Source organism: Molossus molossus, unplaced genomic scaffold (genome assembly GCF_014108415.1).
Source record: "Molossus molossus isolate mMolMol1 unplaced genomic scaffold, mMolMol1.p scaffold_m16_p_10, whole genome shotgun sequence".
NCBI lineage: Eukaryota > Metazoa > Chordata > Mammalia > Chiroptera > Molossidae > Molossus > Molossus molossus.
This window is the reverse complement of record NW_023425345.1, coordinates 40,584,857-40,607,412: the sequence shown is the minus strand read 5'-3', so window position 1 is coordinate 40,607,412 and position 22,556 is coordinate 40,584,857. Positions and strand designations below refer to the sequence as shown.

The following is a 22,556-nucleotide window of genomic DNA, read 5'->3' as shown; positions in this document are numbered from 1 at the left end:
TCAATTCATTTTGATCCAAACCTTAGATAAGATTAGGCTATATTATTGACAATTATCTAACTAGAAGATTCCTGTCTCCTCTGAAGACCACTTACCATTTTTCTTATTGCACTATTGGAATGGCTTGCTGCTGTAGATATAATTTCAAGTGATTCTAAATGGAGAAAAATAAAATAAAATAAATATATGTTGTCCTTGTCATGTTACTAGATAGCTGAATAACATACACTTAACACTACAATAAGAAATCTAGAAGGAAAAAACAAAAACAAAACAAGCATAAATCTGAGCAATTTCCATTTACAAATTGGATACTTTCAAAAGTTCATTTATAAGTAGATCAATACTTGAGACTTGAAAGGTATTTCCTCATAGAAAGTCATATACAAAGCTTAGGCTTACAGGTATATTTAATTCATTATGGAACTTTCAAAATCAGCAAACACCACATACACTAGCTTGGGACAAGGCACTCTGCCAGGTGCTTTTGTAGGTATTAGGTCAATTACTTCTTATACAACCCTGAAAGGATATTAGTTCCATTTGACAGATGAAAGAACTGGAGCGTGATGTACCTTGGCTAAGGTCACACAACTATGATATTAAAGGGCCACATTTGAACCTAAGACTTCTGACTCAAATGTCTACATGTCAGTGGTATTGTTTTATTCATTTTTATGAGCAATTTAACCACTAAGTATAGCCAACTTTCTTTGGGAAAAGATGGCCGTAGTTCTAGCCTCGGCAGTCAGAGAGAACCGTCTGATGCAGTGCTAGTGGAGGTGTTGTTGCTGGGCCAGTGGTAGGGAGAGATGGGGTGGGAACTCCTGGGATGAGCGCGGTAGGAGGTCTGGGACCACAGGTGAAGATGTGGGAGCTGAGGCCTCCTGCCAGCTCAACCCCAGGTAGTGTCCTCAGTCCTAAATCATGTCCTGCTCTCTTCCTTTCTTTTCTGTCTCGTTCATGCTGATTGGGTTTATTCTGTTACAACCTTATCAGCTCTGGACCAAATTTTCTGTCTTCTTTGTTCACTGCTGAACAAAATGCACGTCTGTTGCTCTGCCTGCTGTTCAGTCTCCCTCCATAATTTGCTTAGAATTTTAGTGTAAGTAGAACTGGGAAATCAAAAAGGTAATAAAATATGCTACCAGGTTGCCAACTGTGTCCCTTTTGACACTGGCACCTAAGAGGAAGTCAGAGTCTTTGGGTACAGAAGAAATGGAATTTTATTTACATTGTGGAGAACTACGTTGATTTGGGCAATTCTGTGCATTCCACACGGAATGCAGGGGACAGGGACACAAAATAAGACAGGCTGGGGCGATGCCCAGCAGACCAGTCTGCGCAGCAGCCATGTGACTCCCACCTCCAACCCAACCACCAGTGCTGCCACTAACACCAAACACTCGGGCCAGATGAGTGGGAAGTGGAGATGAAATAAAAAGTGGAAGAAAGCAACTCAGGAAACTTCTAAACTGAAGAGGGAGAAGCGGGAGAAGAGGAGTTCCTGTGTCACTGACTCACTTGGATGGTGGGAGAATGGAATCAGAGACAGCCTCTGTTCCTAGACCAACAGCAGGCTCCTAGACCAACGATTGTGCTTTGTATTCTTCATCTCTTATCAAGATTCACTTATATCAGAAGACAAGAGATTATTAGGGGGAGTAGCAGTGTTTTAAGATCATACACCAGTATTGTTACTACTTGTTGAATACTAACCCACTTCTATTTCTCAACTTTCATTCTTACCTTCCCAGCTAATAGATTTTTTTAAGTACACGAGAAAGTAAATTACTGAAACTCTCGAGCCTTAAAACAAGCCTTTCATTTGTGATCTAAAAAACACAAGTGACAGCCCTGGCCACTTTGGCTCAGCGGTTAGAGCGTCCGCCTGCGGTCCGGAGAGACCCGGGTTCGGTTGCCGCTAAGGGCATGTATCTCGGTTGCGGTTTGTCCCCGGCCCTGGTTGGTCGTGCGGGTGGCAGCCACTCGATGTGTCCCTTTCACATCAATGTTTCCCTCTCTCTCTCTTCCTCTCTCTCCCTCCCACTCTATCTGTACAAAAAAATGGAAAAATGTCCTCGGATGAGGATTAAAAAAAAAACACAAGTGACAAGTCTTTAAATAAAAGACAACTGCCAGAATAGCAATAAAGTTTTCTCAGGGAAAAATGTTAACCAACACTAAATGGCACCATTTTCTCTTCTGAGATGGTAGAGCCAACTCTGCTTTGGGTATTTTTACGTAGTAAATGCCATCTTCACTTTCTCGGTATGCATCAGCCCATCGAGTTAACCAGGAGCGCTAGTAGTTCCGATGGCTGTATTCTTCTTGTGAGAAGGTGACTGTGTATTGCGACCCCAGATGTGCCTGAGACTACAGCTTTGTGTTTCGGAGTTAATGATGATCGTGGGACCAGCATGAGAGCAGTGGTTTGCATTGCTCTGAAGTGCTTGCCCGATGGAGTTCCTGATGACAACTTCCAGTGAGGTCATTTTCTGGCACCAATAGTTTACTAAATTGTCTATGTAAACTGTCTTGCTTTGGAATCACAAAGCTGCTTGGTAACTAAATTATCCCATAATGGAAAAAAGGGGGAAAAGCATTTACTTTGAGCATCATTACAATCTGGAGAGTCAGGGGGCAATTTCCGCAGGTAGTCCTTAAGGAGCATCTCATAGCGGGGAATCCGCTGAACGGGTTCAAGCATGTGGTGCTGCAAGGTCAAGTTCCCACAGATCTTCTGTTTCTATAATTAGAAGAGAAAGATTTCAAAATCAGGTTAGGTAGTCGAAAAGCTCACGTATTCAGAGCTTTCATCGAAGGCAGTAATTCCTACAAAGTATGGCTGCTCTGAGTGTCTATCACCTGCATTAGATGCATCTGGGTGCTATTAAAAATGGGAATTTTGCCCTGGCCGGTTTGGCTCAGTGGTTAGAGCGTCGGCCTGCGGTACAGAGAGACCCGGGTTCGGTTCCCGCTAAGGGCATGTACCTCGGTTGCAGTTTGTCCCCGGCCCTGGTTGGTCGTGTGGGTGGCAGCCACTTGATGTGTCCCTTCACATCGATGTTTCTCTCTCTCTCTCTCTCTTCCTATCTCTCCCTCCCACTCTATCTGAACAAAAAATGGAAAAAATGTCCTCGGGTGAGGATAAAAAAAAATAAAATAAAAAAAAAAGAAAAATGGGAATTTTGACCCACATCCCAATCTATGAAACTACAATCTTTGAGGTTAGGGCCTGGCATGTACACTTAAAAACACCCCAGAGTCCTCCATTACAGTTTGAAGATGACCAATCCAGGGTAAGAACAGAAAGAAAAATCAAGCAGAATTGTAAGCAAGAAAATTCCAGATTCTGACAACCACTTCAGTCATTTCAAGTGTGTGTGGGCTACATTATTAAATCATACTCCAGAGAGTTTCAAAAGAAGCCTCTACTATTTAATGAGCTTCACTAAGAACAACTCTATTAAATGACTTTGGACTCAGCAGAAACTATTTCATAATAAAGCTACCACAAATACCATTTCCTTGGAACTTAAAAAAGACTCTGCACAGAAGAATGACAAGATCTAATCCTTTTGTTATATGTCAGAAAATTTTAATTTTTCATTAGGTCATGGCATTCTTTTCCATCAGAAGCCAAAGTCCCAAAATAGAATCCGTCCCACCCTCCACCCCACCCACAGGGTGAAATTGAATCTATAGCATTTGTTTTCAATAAAATGTTAACATAAGAAAGGGAAAAGATTACTTGAAAAGTAAGATGTGTTCTTGTTCATATTAAACAAAGTATGAATCTTCTTAACATATTTACTCAGCTCATATCATGATTTAGGCAATGCAGGGTATAAAACTTGTATTCAGATGTGATGTTTGCATTTAAAGCAAACGAAACCAAAGACCCCTGCAAGAAAGGAACAGCTAACGTGCACTAGCGTGAGGACAGGCTTTGGTTGGGAAGGCGAGTGAGGAAGACCAGGAGGCACGGGAAGGCAGAGGGCCCTGGAGAACAGGCCCAAGACGCTGGGGTATGAAACGTGTTCAGTCAAAGGAAACAATTGAGTTTTGTTGGCAAATAATAGATTTGTAAGGAAACAGGATGAAGAACAAACAGTAATTTGGGGTAATAATGTCAAACTGAGTTTCGTATTGTTTCATCTAATGCAGGTTTCACGCAGGGGAGTGATATTATTAGGTATCATTAGAGGTCTATTAAGATCAACCTAGTGCCATATGGCTTTAGGAAGATGTGGGGAAGCTACTTTGGAAGTTATTATTGTAGATCAGGAAAAGTAAAGAGGGCCTGAAATTAGCATGGAAGCTGAGGGCTAATGACTTTGCTTAATAAAGTTAATGTTGTAAGTGTAGCTATCTCATTTGATTTTCTCTATCAAACCTATTAAAACCTATTTTCTCTAAGAAAATATTACTGATCCCAAAATTTGTACATAAAGAACGGTGGCTCAGAAGAGTTAGGAGAGCTTTCTAAGATCAAATGGTTATAAGTGGCAGTCCAGGATTATAAACTAGGTTAGCTGATTTTCAATCCATTGCCCCATCCCAACCCCATCATTTGTCATAATATGGAGATGACATAGTCGAGACAGATTTCAAATATGATAAAATAATGACCACCATCACCAGCACTGTGTAGTGAGCAATTATTAAGCAACAAGCTCTATGTTAAGCACCTTGAATATCTCACAGGCAAACGCAGAGAAGGAGGAGACACAAAAGGGAGCAGTCAAGGAGCAACAGAATCTCCAACCCCAGAATCTATGTGAGCTAAGGAATTCCTTTTAAATATTTAAACTTTAGCAAAGACTAGTTTTTAACAATTTTGACTAGAGAATCAAATAGAAATTACTATGGTATTATTAAAATGTATTATCCAGGTGTACTAAAAATGTTTTTTTAAATCAGGACATATAAACAAAATGACAAAAAAGCCAGAATAATTATGTTTCTTTCTTTTTTTTTCTTTTCCTTTATTCATTTTAGAGAGAAAGGAAGGGAGAGGGAGAGAAAGATAGAAACATCGATGACAGAGAACATCAACTGGCCGCCTCCTGCATGCCCCCTACTGGGGTCAGGCCCACAACTTGGGCATGTGCCCTGACTGGGAATCGAACCTGTGACTTCTCGGTGCATGGGTTGACACTAAACCACTGAGCCACACCGGCCGGGCTAATTATGTTTCTTAAATGTCAGGATTTATAGCAATCATTCTTTATATTCATTTCAATATCGCATCCTCTGAAAGAAAGCTAGAGAAGCACAGAACTATATGGGAATTCACTTTGTAATTTATGTGAACCCTGATTGAACCACTCTCCTGGTCTCAAAGCAAATGGAGAATTTGCTGCTCAACACAATGACATATGCTCCAAACCTTAGCTTTGCAGAGATGGTTTTTGCATAATTCAGAGTCAAATGGAACGTGGCTAGGTGTCTTGGACAGATATCGTAATCTAAATTTTAGATCTAGAAGACTTGATGATTTTTACAGAAAAATGGATGCATAACCTTGAAAAAAAGAGTCATTATACCTGAATTTCTTCAACTACTGATTTGAACTGGGGAATGCGCTCAGTCATGTTTTTAACCAATTCCATCGCATTATCAAATCCTTTCACATATTCTCCATACATCTTAAGAAATGGCGCCAATTTTTGAAGGATGTCACCAATTCTAGGGGTAGTTTCCCTGTATAAAATACAGAAACAAGTCATGGAGATATCTCATAGAATGAGTGAATTAACAGGACTTCAAATGAAGTAATCACTTTTCTACCCACACTCTGTGCTTTATCAGATCTACTTAGCTATGAGATTGGTAGCAAATGAAAGAAGGCAGGGAATTAAAGGAAGTTTAGGAGTGACATAGTAGAGAGAGATGCTAAGACAATCTCGAAGCTCCAGATTACCCCTAATATCTTATTTTCACTAGTCAAAAAAGTTTGGAGAGCAACTAAAGTTGTAAACATATAACTTCTATTATTGGTCTATAACATAAAAATTTAGCACAGATGTTTGGTTACTGCTCTGTGTAACATTAGTATTTCAATTTAAACGCTGATCACCTTAGACCCATAATTTGGTATTTACTTCTCTTACCATTCTTGCATTCGTTTCTCCAGTTCTGGCAATAGGAATTTACTATGGAAGGCATTTATTGATGAAATATTAGAAAAGATTTTGTTCACCATCTCTGCTGGAAATGAGCCTCGATTTGCCTCTTCCAATAGTTTGCAATAAAATACCTGAGTAAGAGAATAAAACAAATATTACTTCAAATGTATTGGCTTACCACCTGGCACTATGCGGGCCACATAGCAGGCTCTTTAATAACTGTCTGTTGAATAAATGGAAAAGTTCATGGTTCAAGAAATCACTCATTTTTGAACTATGTGCTTTGATTGAGAAGAACCAGAAATTACAATTAGTAAACTTTGACTTTAACCTAGGCTAGGCCTCTTTGTGTGGGATATCAACATTTTCTGTGCCAGAGAATTTCCAAATGAGGTTAACAGGATTTACCCTTCCTACCCATAAGTAGAGTTAAGAGATTAAAATACACACACACACACAAACCTTTTACATACACAACACAATTGTGATATTTTTTATTCCTGTTTATGTTTTGAATGATTTGTATGTCATTTATTACATATTGCCTTTACTGCCACTCGTTGGCAAAAATCTTATTTTTCTATTAAAATGGTACACTCCTCAGGGAGGGAGAAAATAATGATTTAGTTTTCACAGTAGAAAGGGTACTTAATAAATAGCTGGTCATTGGATGAACAAAAGAATATTTCACTTCTCCAATGTTTTACTGCTTTTTTGTAGACAATAATGCATAACTGAACACATTGATATGAGGATAAAAGTATCTTCTGCACATAATAACAGGTATCTTAAAGACAATAAAAAATAATTTGCAGTTTTAGCTATACTCCACTAGGGCTACTATACCTCTTGCCATTCTGTTAAATGTAGGCAGAAGGAGGTCTGTTCCTTCATAATGTCCAGATGGTTGTTAATTTTCTAAATTCACCTCCACTGCATTTTCTTGGGAGGCAAAAAGAACACAAAATTATGTCCTTAGAGACTACAACAGATAGAATACTGTAGTAATTAAGACTAAAATTCTCTAAGGTCAGCAACAATAATTGAACAAGCTAATTTGGTTGGGGGGAAAAAAAAGTTGGGCTAGGGGGAGGGGACACAATTCAATTTTTAAAAAAGATACCTCTCCACTATGGGAATACCTAAAAGCTTCTGGTCTGTGATCTCCATGAGGAGAAAAGTTGTTTCAAAGGTCCAATATAAATTGATTGACTTGTGGAGAAATTCTTTGGAAAGTGAGTATTTGAGTTATGAACTCATTATTTTAAAGAACACTGCTTTAATTTAGCCCCTTAGGACTCACCACAAGAGGGACAGAGTTTACTCTAGGAATTAATAATAGGGAGTGTTGCCCCGCTGGTGTGGCTCAGTGGTTGAGCATTGACCTATGCACCAAGAGGTCACTGGTTCAATTCCCAGTCAGGACACATGCCCAGGTTGTGGGCCAAATCCCCACTGGGGGGCATGCAGGAGGCAGCCAATCAATGTTGATGTTCTCTCTCATTGATGTTTCCATCTCTCTCCCCCTCTCCCTCTAAAATCAATAAAAAGAAAATAATAGGGAGTATGCATAGGATGACCAGCTCCCATGAAGTTCCAGAGTTCCTATGGCAGAAGTGGGACAATTCTTGTTATAACTAACACTCAAACATGGTAACTTTCTATTCTAATAAGAGGGGTCTGTACTGGCAGACAATCTTTCAATTGTAATGTTTTTTTATCACTGAAGCAGGACTAAGAGACCTTAGTTTTCAATAGTTGATCTTAAGATATATTATAAGACTTTTTTATAGAACTAGAACCAACATTCCAGAAATTCATATGTAACTTCAAAAGACCCTGAACAGCCACAGCAATCTTGAGAAAGATGAACAAAGATGGAGGAATCATGCTACCTATTATCAAACTATACTACATGGTCATAATAATCAAAACAGCATGGTATTGGCATAAAAACAGACATAATAGATCAACAGAACACAGTAGTGCCCAGAAGTAAACCCATGTTTTGATGGTCAATAAATATTTGACAATAATGGAAGAACATACAATAGGGTAAAGAGAGTCTATTCCATAAATGGTTTGGGGAAAATTGGACAGATACGTGCAAAAAAAAAAAAAGAAACTAGACCACCTTCTTACACCATATACAAGAATAAACTCAAAACTGATTAAATACTTAAATGTTAGACTTGAAATCATAAACATCTTAGAAGAAAACATGGGCAGTAAAATCTCAGACATTTCTTGTAACGATATTTTTTCTGATATATCTCCTCAGGCAAGGGAAACAAAAGGAAAAATAAACAAATGGGAGTATGTTAAATCATAAAGTTTTTGCACAGCAAAGCCAACCATCAACAAATGAAAAGACAACCTACTGAACAGGAGAACATATTTGCTGATATATTTCATAAGGGGTTAATATCCAAAATTTATAAAGAAGGTATAAAACTCAATGTGAGAAAAACCAACAATCCAATTTTAAAAATGGGCAAAGGACCTGAATAGACACTTTTCCAAAGAGGACATACAGATGGCTAAAAGACACACGAAAAGATGCTCAATTTCACTAATCACCAGAGAAATGTGAATTAAAACTACAATGAGAATATCACTTCACACCTCTCAGAATGGCTATCATCAATAAATCAACAAACAAGTGTTGGTGGGCATGAAGACTGGTGCAGCCATTGTGGAAAGCAGTATGGCGTTTCCTCCAAAAATTAAAAGTGGAACTGCCTTATGACCCAGCAATTCCACTTCTGGGAATTTTCCCAAAGAAACCCAAAGCACTGCTTCAAGAGAATATATGCATCCCTATGTTCACTGCAGTGTTATTTACAATAGCTAAGATTTGGAAGCAGTCCAAGTGCCCCTCAGTAGATGAGTGGATAAAAATGCTGTGATACATTTACACAATGGAATATTATTTGGCTGTAAAAAAGAAGAAAATCTTATCTTTTGTGACAGCATGGGTGGTCCTGGAGAGTATTAGGCTAAGTGAAATGAGCCAGTCAGAGAAAGACAAGTACCATATGATTTCACTTATACTGTATGTGGAATCTAATGAACAAAATAAACAAACAAAATAGAAACAGACTCATAGATACAGAGAACAGACTGACAGCTGTCAGAGGGGAAGGGCCTGGGGTCTGGGTGAAAAAGTGAAGTGATCAAGCAAAAAACAAAACTAAACTAAAAAACAAACTCATAGACAACAGTATGGTGATTACCAGAGGGATAGGGGGGCTGGGGAGAGGTAGAAGAGGGTGAAAGGGGTGTAAATGGTGTTGGAAGGAGACTTGACTTAGAGTGGTGAACACACAATACAATATGCATATTATGAATTACTGAATTGTACAGCTGAAACTTATATTATTTTATTAACCAAAGTCACCCTAATAATTTAAATGAAAAAATAAAAGAACTACTAGAGGAAAAAAACAACAACTTGCCTTGCAAATGTGCATTTGAAATGATACCCAAGGCTCTACCATGATGAAAGTACAAAATGTGATACAGAAGACTCACATATTCAACAAATACTAACTGTGAAACTTTACACCTGGCACCGTATTAAGCATTTCACACAAGACTGAACAGTGAACTCTCAAAATCCGTTCTGGCCCTACAGCTGCAGCAGCTCAGATCATGCACATATGCCATGTCAATAAACAGATTAGTATTTAGGGTTGAAACACAGATAAAGGCACTTGTGACTTGTACTGAGAGAGTCCTTCAGTCTGTTCTTTGTGAAATATAAACTTTATACCCAATGAATTCACCAACAAAGTTGGAAATGTTACAAATTTCCTTTCACTGGCCAAAAATGGTCAGGCCCTTCTTTGTAGTCTCTAAACACTTTCATTATTAATTTAAAATAATATATAGTACCAAAAATTAAAATTATTCTGGAAAGGAAAATATTACCTGATCTAAGAGGTCAAGTCGGTTGACATAAGCTCTTTCTGTAAGCAAAAGTTCATTGGCTATGTTGTGAAGCTTTTGCTCATTTGTCTCCTACAAAGAGAATAGATATTCATACATTAGGAACAACGTTTGGACATTATTTGGACAATATTTCTAAAATAATAAACACATCATGAAATAATTATGTTTGATTAAAACAGTTTTCTCAAGCTTCTCAGGTACCCAACTCTCTTCAGCCATCAAAGAACATCCAACCAGAAAGGAAAAAAATTAGAAATGATTTGCTAGATATAACCTGTAACAACTTTTTTTAAAAGAATAGTTTATTGACTTTTAGAGAGAGAGGGAAAGAGAAACATTGATTCGAGAGTGAAACATCAATTGGCTGCCTTCTGCATGCTCCCCACCAGGGGTTGAGCTTGCAATCCGGGTATATGCCCTGTCTGGGAATTGAATGGCAACCTTTCGGAGAATAGGATGATGCCAACCAACTGAGCCACACTGGCCAGGCCATTCTTTCTTCAGTATATATTTACTTAAATATATTTGTAGACCCCTGCCAGTTCCATGAGGATAGGAACAGTTTTTCCTTGTTAAATGTTCTATCTCCTGTGTCTACTACAATATTTCAATAAAATGTTGAAATGCAATAAAATATTTTAAGTTTCATATACCTAACTATTGTTGGACATTTATCACCACTTTGACATGTTGTTAACATAAAACTAAACTCATCTTTTCTGCAAAACATCCATCCTACCACCATCCCAAACGTTACCATCCTGGGAATGGTACCATCCCTTTTCAGTTGTCTGTCTTTGGTATCTTGAATTACTTTAAACTTGATTCCCAGCCACAAAATCCAGTCAGCTACCAACTGCTCTCATGATATTATGTCTTCAGCATCCATCCTTAAGTTCTCATCACTACTACCCTGTTTTGCTCATATTGTATCTCAAGCTCAGGTCAAATGCTCTGAATTTCACTATTTTTTGCTCTAACCTACCTTGTATATTGCTGCATGAGGAATCTCTTTCCAAAACTCTGCTTTGCCCAGATAATCCTACTTTCCATGGAAAGAGAAGTCTTTAATAGTCCTCCCTCAACAACAGGATAAAATCCAGACTATAGGTACCACTCAGGGTTGTTCAAATCTCATCACTTTCTCAAACCTCTTTCTCACTGTATCTTCACAGGCACACTTTCCTCCAAACGCACTCATCTATCCACCTTTCTCCAAACATGCCCCCCTACCCCCAGCCATCTACAAACTTTTCCTTTATCCTCTCTGCTTGGCACATGCTCTTGCTGTATCTCCCTAGGTCTTCAATACGTACTTTCCTTGTAATGGCCTGATGAATTTCTACCCCTTGTCTGTGGCGTCTTCTTTAACCATCCGAAGTCCTTGGGTTTGGCCCTCACTTACATGGAGCAGAAAAGAGAGCTCCATGTAAGTGAGGGTACCTGTGTAGACCTAAATGCTATGAGCAGCCGGCCGTTCCCTAACCACAGAGGTGAAGCCCATGAAAGTCATTATTGCTTAAGCCAGGCCGATTGTTATTGATGTTATTTGTAGCATCCTGATTATTATAGAAAACAAATACTACAAAACAGATACAGTATAGTCCCTGACATTAAAAAAACTTACAAACGATTTTTAATCAATTACTCCTTATTGAGAACATAAAATACTTAATGGACTAAAAATGTGACTTTGAAACTGTTAATCAGTGAACACAAATACATAGTAAATACATAAGAAACCTATCAACATTTCAGGGGAAGATAAAGTAATATATATGTAATTCCCCACACTTAGAGGAAATGCTCATCTGCATCAGCACTACACGTTGCTGTGTTTGTTTTGTTTTTTAAAGACACATTTACTGATATAATGTACAAATGGTAGTAAAATGCACCCTTTTGGTGTAAAGTTTTAGGTTTTGTCACCACTACCACTATCAAGATGCAGAACATTTCCACTGAACTCATTTTAGGTCTCTCTGAACTCAGTTCCACTCCTCGCACAGGACCAGGGCCCAGCAGCTGCTGATCTGTCCTGTTCCAGAGTGTGCGTAAATGGAATTGCACAGTACGTGCCTTTTGCATCTTGCTTCTTTCATTTATCAAAATGCATCTGAGCCCTGGCCAGTTTGGCTCAGTGTTGGAGCATGGGCCCATGGACCCATGAGTCACGGGGTTCGATTCCAATCAAGGGCACATACCTTGGTTGCACTTTGTCCACAGCCCTGGTTGGGGTTGTGTGGGAGGCAACCAGTCGATGTGTCTCTCTCACATTAATGTTTGTCTCTCTCTTCCTCCTACTCTATCTGAAGATAAACAGAAAAATATCCTTGAGTGAGGGTTAAAAAAAATGCATTTGAGATACATCCATGTTGTTATTAATAGCAGTAGTCTGTTTTTTTCAAGCTCCTGGTTTTATATAGTAGTGATGTCTCTTTTTGACTGGCACTCTTTTATATGCTCTGATTCTAGTTGTGACAGATGTCTTTAAAGAAAATGATCCTGTAGAATTTGTGCTGGAATGAATTAATGTATCATTTATGAGTCAGAATTAATTAACCAACAAGTCATACTGTTTCTTATTGCCAAGCAATGAAGCCATCCCTGAGGTCTTCCACATCCTATGGGATCGTAGGACACTTATAAGCAACAATCTTTTGCTGACTGCGAATCACATTTTAGCTGAACATGGCAAATTGTGGGTATCCTGGTAATATTCTGCAAAGTCCAAGGGGTTGCCAGCAGTTATTAGCAAACGCTATGTTCCTTCCACACAGATGGTCTTCTAACGTTAGGTCCCTAACCTTGCCAAAACCAACACAAAGATAAGCAAAAGTAAGCTTGCTGACGTGGTTTAATCATGTAGGTTTGTGAAAAGTTACTAGGAATTTTGTGCTTGAGGTCAGGAAATCACTGACTCATGGAGCCTTGTTTTAGGTCAATCACAAAAATAATAACAATGTCACCATAATAAGAACAATTAACACACAATTACTGGTTGATACGTGCCAGACACCACTATAAGTATTTTACGTAAACTATCTAATCCTCACATCTTTATAAAATAGATACTATTGCTATTCTCATTTTACCACAGCACATACGGACAATAAAAAATCCCCAGGCTCAAAGAGGGTTGGAAACTTGACCCAGGTCATGCATTTAGAAGGTAACTGAATCAGATTCTTATCTGTGGTACATGATTTTAAGTAACTATTCATTAATAGTTGGCTCTCACTCTAACCCTTCTTTGAAACAAAACAACAAGACTGCATTAAGTGCCTGCAGGTAAACAGACTAACAAAATACCTATCCACACAAAAATGGAATGTGGTCCCTACTTACATTTTAATTTATATACTAATCATTTTTTTCAATAAAAATTCTACTTAGAGTTGACTTTTCAGCATTTTAGTAAGAATTATCAGGTATAACAATTCAGTCACACTTGATGTAATAATATGATGGCTTACAACTTTAAAAATTAATTTAGTTACTAAAAAATTAGTTTAGTTACTAAAACTCATCTACCAGTACATTTAGGGAGAAATATACAATCCCTCTGCATGCACGGGATTATTATTACTCTATCAGACTTATGCTTAAAAATAATGGACAAAGTAGTTTTAAAGTTGTTGATACACTGGGGTTATTATCTGATTTTTTAAAATAGAAAGTTAAATAGGTAAAGTTACATGATACTGGTTCTTACTGTTTGCCACTTCAAAAGTATATAAGCCCTACTTTGTGCTCAGCACTTTACTGAAAAGTCTTGTGATTAACTCTCGTGATTCTTTGGAAAACAATAACGATTACACAATATTGACTTAATAAGTAATCTTATTTGATTCTATTGGAAGCTAATACACAGGCTTGACTTTTCAAAATAATGATAAATATGTTATTTAAAAAGCATCTTACTTTTGATATGATAGAGGGATTGTTTTTGGTTTTTTCACTTGCAAATATATACTGGTATACTGAAAGCTGATTCTCAGAGTATTATTGCCTCAAACAAAAATACATTAATTAGAGTATACCTAGAGTACCAGAATCAAAAAAGAAAGATACAGTCCTCTTATAATTACTCTTCTCTGCTTCCCTCTGACTTCTCTGTTCACTGCCCTTCCAAGGCGACTGCGGTGCACCTCCACACCTCCAGTAACCCTCCGCACAGACCTGCTCTGTTCTCAGTGGGGCTAGGTTCTGCCTAATCATCAGTCACTGTACCTGCTGGGTCATGAATGTGCTACACTGTCAGCTCTGCCTCTTTATTTGCAGATGTCACCAGGTCCTGCAGCTCTTCTCAGACCTTTGGCACACTCTTCCATATGGCAGGAGCCAGACAAAGAGCTCTCCCACTGCAGCCCAGAGTGCATGAACCGGACCGGCAGAATGTTTGTGTGGAACCAGTGAGTCATCCTTCAAAAATCTTGGTGCCATCTGCCTTGCCTTGCCCCATGCCTCAAAACCACCAAGTGGGGGAGCAGGAATTCCAGAAATAATTTTGCAAATGTTAAAAAACAATTACAGTTTCCTGAAGGGTGCTTTAGGTGTGAAATCAATTTTTAAAATGAATCAGATATTGGTGTTATGCTTTATAACTCTTCAGTACATGTTTTCATGTGATTTCATTTTAAACAGAATTTTTTTCCCTAAAAGCACTGTATCAAATCCACTAAAAGTTATTACAGCCTTTCCCACATATTTATAAGAGATTATATTAAAAACAACATGCATATAAATGATCAGGTTTTATTTTTTTTAATCCTCACCCAAGGATATTTTTTTCCATTGATTTTTAGATAGAGTGGGAGGGAGAGAGGTAGGTAGGGAGGGAGAGAGAGAGAAAGAAACAGAGAGAAAGAGACACATACACACACACACACACACACACACACACACACACACACACACACAGGTGTGAGAGACGCATTAATTGGTTGCCTCCCACATGACCCCAAGATGGGTAAGGGAGCAAACCTACAACTGAGGTACGTGCCCTTGACCAGGAATCAAACCTGAGACTCTACGGTCTGCAGGCTGACTCTGCAACCACTGAGCCAAACCAGCCAGGGCAAATGATCAGGTTTTTATAGGACCAGAATGAATAGTCCTTGGTCCTGGGGAGTTTCTGCCCAAATCTGCTATCAGTTCATTATATTCTTCCATAGAGAAGGAAGATGTGGCTTTTTATAGGTACAAATATCTCCATGTTCCCTGAAGTCCATTCTCCCATAACAAAATGAGTCAACTTAGGGAATAAACACTTGATTTTGTACCACAAGTCATGAGATGCATCAAATTTTTAAATGTATTTCCAGACATCAAAAGCTTCAATTTGGCTCAAAAGTCACAGAGCCAGTAAGTGATTGAGCCAGGATTCAAATCCAGGTCTGTGAAAACAAAGTCCTTGCCCTGTTACAGCCGTTTTTTGTTTGGTTTTTTTCTTTTTCTCCCCCCAGATGTGTTTTTATTGATTTTTTAAGAGGGAGGGAGGAAAGGGGAGAGAGAGAGAGAGAGAGAGAGAGAGAGTTCGGTGTGAGAAACATCGATCGGTTGCCTCCTGTATGGCCCCTTCTGGGGATTGAGCCTGCAACCCGGGCATGTGCCCCGACCAGGAATGGAACCGGGACCTCTCAGTCCATGGGACGATGCTCAATCCACTGAGCCACACTGGCCCAGCTGTTCCAGCCTTTTAACTGAAAGCACTTCCTCTGGATCTTGGGAACAAAAAAATGAGAAGGTAAGAGAATAAAACACAGATTTTGTGTTCAGTTAAGATCATTTAATAATGCCCTAAGGAAGGTCATATGGTCTTAGGGAAATCTTGTAATCAGCAAGAACTTTATCACCAGGTTCCATTGCAAGAAAAAGAGAACAGCCACTAGGACATGCAGACATTACTCCTTTCCCAGTGCTTCATACTATAGTGTCACAAGCATGAACAGGCTAGGTTCACGTGCTCCTTCAAGAAGCTTTGAGAGCAAAGTCTAAACCTGCTTTTGACCCAGCATCAATGGTTTTCCAATCTTATGTCTTCTGCACACAGCTGCAGCAGAAACAAACAAACAAAACACCAGAGAATAGGTGTGTGTGAGAGCTTTTAATCTGAAGGTTTTCATTTTCATTACATCCTTTTGAGATAAGTGGGGGAGGAGGGAGAAATACAGCCTGTACTGACAAGGGCAATTTGTTTACTTGCACCAGATCAGACAGGAAGTAAGTGGTAGCAAAGAGAGGACTCTACTCTTCTTATAGTCAATTTAGTATACATTAGACTGAACTGTCCTTTGGGGTTTGCAGAAATTAAAGGTCAGACACAAAGAAGAATTTAATAAATACAGTAAAAAACTGAATTAACCTACCCCAAATCTAGGTAGAAAATAAAATAAAAATAAACTAGGTCATTTGTAAATATTTCTGATAATTCCTGGGAGTTAAAACCTTGTACATATAAATGAGTGCCTCATGTGGTAATAGGCTATGGTTTTTAGGCAAGAGAAACACAATATAGGAAACCTAAGTTAAAAAGGAAGAGGCACCCAGATTTATCTCTGTCCATATCCCACAAAAGCACCTCAGTTTAAAACGGACATGACAGAAGGTTCTGGGATGTCCACCAGGAAGGACATGTTGAATATGGGATCTACTGAGGAACATCTCTAGTCATGGGTCTCTTCATCTTGACTTACAAATGGGGAACAGGATATTATTTTATGTTTATTTAACGAACACACACATTATGTTTCATAGCATTGCTCTAAGTCTTTTACAACTAGTGAAAGATCTACGCAACGTTACGAGGTAGGTACTATTATCTCCATTTCACAGATGAGGAAACTGGGTACAGAAAGGTTTAAGCTGGTAAGTGGCTGAGCTGCGATTCAAAACCAGAGAGTCTGGCTCTTGAGCCTGTCTTCCTGACTACCAGGTTACAGTGTATTTTCTTTTTGTTTTTGAAAGCCACATCCAATTGCTATGTTTTCAAGATCTAACCTTTCCATTTCTCTTACACCCACCCTAAACCAGATCTCCATGTGCATCGTGGTCTCCACGCACCTGACTGTCCCGAATCTCTGGTTCACGGCAACATTGTGTTAAACCCCACCCATGACGTGGTTATCCCCTTGTTCTCTCGGCACTGCTGACTAGCTCATTCTGGCTCACTCCCACTCCAGACTTGGCTCTTCTTTTCTTGCGTTCCAGGCCACTAAGTAATGCTGGAAAGACTGCCGACTGATCCTACCGTCTTTGATCTGGACCCTCAGAATCATAGTCACAAGCTATCACAAGAGCTAACCTTCTCCACTGTCCTCCAGCTCCAAGCCCCTTCCCTTGAGGACACCTCACTGGCTTCTGTGGGTGCTTTCCAAATCGACAATATCCAGCGCCAAGCCTTGGCCTCGCCTCCACACTGTGGTCTCTGCGGACCTCACTCGCTGCGTTCCAGACTCTCTATTTGACTTCTCCACTGCTGCGCACAATGGGGAATTTGCCCTTTCAGCCATGCTCCAGAACCTTAGCTTTATGTTTGAATTCTCCTTTCCCCTTCACCTCATGGTTTAAATAATGGTCATTTATTTTTCTTAATCCTCATTGTATTCACTGCAGTGCCTCGAACCCAGAATATGTACAATATAAATTTACTCACTTTAATTCAATTACCCAGGTTCACTGAGCTAGTGAGCTGTATGTCCCAGGAAAAGCCCAGGGCTCCAGGTTAACTGGAGCTCCATACTCTAAATGATGACTATCCTCATAAGCTCACCAGTACTCCCATGTGCTCTACACTATCAAGCCCATTGATTCTTACAACATTACTCTCTCTTCTTCTTTTTCTTCTATGTTCCTCTTTTGATTATGTTTGTGCTTTTAGGACTCGGTCCTTGGCCTTTTTCTGTTCCTACATATTTATTTTGGCAATATTAATCATGCTCTTGTGCACACCCTCTTACATTATCCCCTTTCCTGATCCAAATGTCCACTTGCTTTGTTAATATCTCCGAAGAGATGTCTTGTGGGTGCCGTAAACGCAGTAGTACAAAACTGACCTAATTAGCAACTCTACTCTCTCCCCTCATTCCAAACACTATTATTTTCCTTCCTGTCTGCCTCTCAATTATTTTATTAACATGTTAGGAAACCAAGGCCTGGAGAGTGACGATGTTAAGATGCCATGTCCAAGGTCACCCAGCTGGTAAGTGGTGGAGTTGAAATTTGAACTCTTCTTTTTAATCAAAACATTCATCCTTAACCATTAAACCATAATATCTCCACAATATTCCACTTTTGTTTTAGAAATCTTCAACTGAATATCCTAGCAGTCCCTCAAATTCAGTATGTCTAAATTTTTATTTTTTTTGCCCCCCAAATATGTCCTTCTTTATTTTCTTGTAGTTCAATATGGTACACCACCTGCCACTCACCCAAGCCAGGAGTTGAACATGACTCATCACCCACATCCAGTCATCCTCAGATCTCTCTTCCTGGTCCTAACTCTCTGCCGAACCTCTCACACCTGGACTACTGCAGTGCTTATTAAGTACCCTGTTCCATCTGCTTTTTCCTTTTATCTGACTCATTTTTCTAAAACCCACAGGTGTAAAATCATGTCACTTCCATGCTTTATTAAGTGTCTCAGAGTTCAGACAGTACTAAGCTTATGGGAAGTTTAAAATAACATGGTGGGGGAGGGCGGGACCTATGTTTCATCCAACAAAACAGGATGCAGAATGACCAGACATTATGCAATTGAATATCATTTTTTAAAAATCTGCTCAGAAAAACAAGCTGGAATGTTAAACATCAAAGCAGGTCCCTGGGTGGTGGAGATATGGATTTTGTGTGTGTGTGTGCCTTCTATGCTTTGCTGCATTTTCTTGATTTTCTGTGAGAATTATTAATTTTTATTTAGACTTTCAAAAATCTTTTTAAAAGGTCTCCATTGTTCTCAGCGGGAAAAAAATATAACTGAGGCAATAAACACCCACTGCAATTTGTCCTTAGCTTAGATTTTCTTTTTAAGCCTCTCCTATGTCCTCACCTCCCCCCACCCCAATTCATTTCTCTACCGCTCTGGTCTCTTATTATGAGGCCAGAAATACCCTAAATATGGCATCTATTCTCTTGACTCTACTCATTCTTCACACTCTCCTTCTGCCTAGACACACTCGTCCCCTCCTGCCCGTCTGTTCTGGACCACCCAGCAACCTCCCACTCTTTCTCCAAGCCCAATGCAACTGCTCCTCCGCAGCCTGCCCCTCCCCCAGCTCTCCGCCAGGCACCTCTGAACTCTCACCTGTGTTTCCGAGGAGCGTGTATTCACCATATTTCGATGTTTACTTTGTGGGCAGGGCTTAGCTTGTTCATTTGTTTTAGCACCTGGAGGGTGAACCTGGCACAATGGAATTTTCAGACTGAACCACAGGTGATGTTTGCAGGTACAGGCTCTCTGAAGTTCATGTCTTTCTTACACCTTTCCAACATTCTAAACAAAGACGGTGCTGAGTTCACCATGCAGTTGTATGTAATACAGAAAAGCTATCCTCACGAATTTTGTGCATGATCCACATGGTTAGAGGGCAACTTTTCTGTTCTCCTGCACATTGTTTCAAAACTCTTACGACTTTAGTTGGGGCTTTTATTCTAACAATAGCAACAGCAAGAGGCTGATCAGAGGAGCTGGATACTCTCTTGGACCTGCTTTCACTTGCTTGGAATTCGGCTGGTTTGGCAAGAGAAGAACTAGTTAAGGAGTGACTGGCTATGTCTTCACATCTAACAAGACCTCAACAGTTGTCCTCCTTCTCTTCGAGAAGTGAACTGAAGGACATTTAAAGCTTTACCAAAACCAAAACCAAACCTGTTGCCCATCATAAGAAATGGGTAACCAAGATAAAGATTATTTTCACTCCCAGGAAACTTTGACAGCTCACATTATGGCCTGTGCAATTAATCAATAATGTTAAGAATTAGCATGAAACTCAGTGGGGGGAAACTGACAGAAAAAGAGGAAAAGTGAGGTGATTTGAATTAAAGCCCTGGCTTTTTATTCACAATTTACTTCTGAATTTGATTCTGTTATTCTTTTCCCTAGGAGATGAGTATCTTCTTAATTTTTATTTGAGTATGTTCAAAAGTTATAAGCTCTCAAGGCTTATGTAATAATATATTAAAATGGTATTTAAGAAACCAGAAATAACCAGGAAATAAACATTGATTTTTTTTTAATGCCCTGGCCAGTTTGGCTCTGTAGTTAGAGTGTTGGCCCATGGGCCAAAGGGTGGCAGGTTTGGTCCCTAGCCTGGTCTGGGTCGTGTGGGAGGCAACCAATCAGTGTTTCTCTCTTACATCAATGTTTTTCTCTCTCCCTCCCTCCCTCCCTTCCACTCTATCTAAAATTCAATAAAAAATTATCCTCAATAGCCCTGGCTGGGTAGCTCAGTTGGTTAGAGTATCATCCCAATACACCAAAGTTGCGGGTTTGATCCCTGGTCAGGGCACATACAGGAGGTAACCAATAATGCATAAATAAGTAGAACAACAAATTGATGTCTCTCTCTGTCTCTGAAAAAATCAATAAAAACATATTTTTAAAAAAGCAGCAGCAGCAGCCGCTGGCAGTCTGGGGGGCTGTGCTAACCAAGGAACATCCCTACACGTAACAGCGCGGAATTATGATGCTATCACTGAAAAGGGCTTCCGGTCATACCGGTTTATATCCTTTAAATAAAGGCACAAAAAACTGGCTTGTTGAATGTCGTACTGTTAGTGGACAAGCCAGAAGCAGTGTCAAGATTTCCTGGTGCCAATAACTATATACTGCTAAATTTTTTATTTTATAAGATTTCTTTTTTTTATATTTAATTGAGGTAAAATGTACATAATATAACATTTACCATCTTAACACTACTAGCATTTAGGTTTGCAGTTTGGAACAAGCGAAGGCAATGCAACAAGCCTCAGAATAGCAGAGGAGGACACATTGTCACCATTTGAAACTAAATCCTAATACTCCTTTTCAGATGGGAGACACATGTGGTGTTCAGATCAATAGCTCTGCAGAGAAAACACATTTTTTCTTCCCACACAGAGCATGTGCCCTCCACTATTTAAATTCCCATTTAGGAGAAGGACCAGCTGTACTATTCCAGACTTCACTAGTTTAATAAAGTCTCTCTCAAACCAAATAAGACTTATCTCTGAAAATGTATATATACTAATATATGACCGGGGTGGGGGTGGGGGGGTAGTATCCAGCAACCACAGCATCATTACCAACTAAAATATATCCCATAATAAGAATGGCTCTTACTGTTTTATAAATACTTGCTGGTGGCATCATCCCAATGGCAAAAGGACAGATGTCTGAGTTTTGAGTTTCTTGGTTCAACCTTCTCTTCCAATCACCATGGCTCAAGCAGAGAGACACTAAAACTTACACTCTGTCAAGATGTTAAGAGACTCACTTTGCAATGTCCTGTTTCTTTAATATTTCAGATGTTACCAAGGATGACTCACTTTTTCTCACCCACTTCCTTCTTTGAACTTTCTCTGCTTGAAAGTCAGCATTTAAAATTCATCCCTTAACTTCAAGAAAATATACCAGTGGCTCTTTTTTAGAATTTTCTTTTTTTTTTTTCCAGGGATAGTGAAAATTGTACCATAAGGTTGATTTCACTTTAAAGTTCTAAATACATCAATCAATCACTTTTTACTCTAATATTTTAGTATCAGTCCTTTTGAATTTCTGCCTATGTTAATGCCAGTTAAAACACAGCACCATAAAAAAAAAAAAAAGTACATAGATTTAGGGCTTGGATTTGTCACACAAATTTTCCTATAATTGTCAAATGTTCAATTCTCAACTCTCCTATATAGACTGTTATTTAAAACTGATAAGAGAGACTAAGCAGTGCAAACTTTTTTTCTCATCTTTAGAGATGTAAACAATTTTCGATTCCAGCATCTATAACAATGCTTATATTGCACCTTTGATCGAAGAAATTCCAAGTACTTTGTAAACGCCACTATTTATTAAGATTTCCAAATCACTATACTGACATGAATATATAATACAAATGCAATGGTCTCATCACTGGACTTGCATCGAAGTTTCTGCTGCAGCACAGGTACATCATGAACGTGTCTCACCCAGATCAGCTCTTTGTTAGCACGTGGGCAGAGCTGCCGTTTAGGTGGTTCCCTGGATCACTGCCCTCTTCAGAAAGGTTCCAGTCTGCCACAGTCTTACCTCCCTCCAGGCTATTACTCATGGCTGCTGCATTCATGGACATGCCCCACGTTTTGGCATTTGAGTTTGTGACTTCTGGCCTAGGGATATAACACTGGCCTGGGTACCAGGGCACGGAGAGGGGATGGTGGGGGGCACAGGGAGGGGGTGGTCTCAGCTATTATTGTAACCCTGGAAAATCACTTTGGCTTTCTGGGACTATTTCTGCT

The 22,556-nt window shown here is 39.3% G+C and overlaps 1 protein-coding gene across 6 annotated transcripts in view; it reads right to left on the bottom strand.

The window, feature by feature from the left end:
- Positions 1–22,556, bottom strand: part of FGD4 (FYVE, RhoGEF and PH domain containing 4) — a 136,378-nt gene that overhangs the window by 20,844 nt on the left and 92,978 nt on the right. For 4 of the 6 annotated variants that reach the window (XM_036252770.1, XM_036252773.1, XM_036252771.1 and 1 more), the window contains exons 5-9: positions 10,068–10,157; positions 6,120–6,265; positions 5,553–5,709; positions 2,611–2,749; positions 96–154 (exon numbers count right to left, since the gene is read on the bottom strand). In XM_036252770.1, the coding sequence (XP_036108663.1) occupies positions 96–154; positions 2,611–2,749; positions 5,553–5,709; positions 6,120–6,265; positions 10,068–10,157 (591 nt within the window). Of the gene's footprint in view, positions 1–95; positions 155–2,610; positions 2,750–5,552; positions 5,710–6,119; positions 6,266–6,980; positions 7,077–10,067; positions 10,158–22,556 lie in introns of those variants that run through there. The other 2 variants (XM_036252774.1, XR_004958364.1) reach the window with 2 other exon arrangements.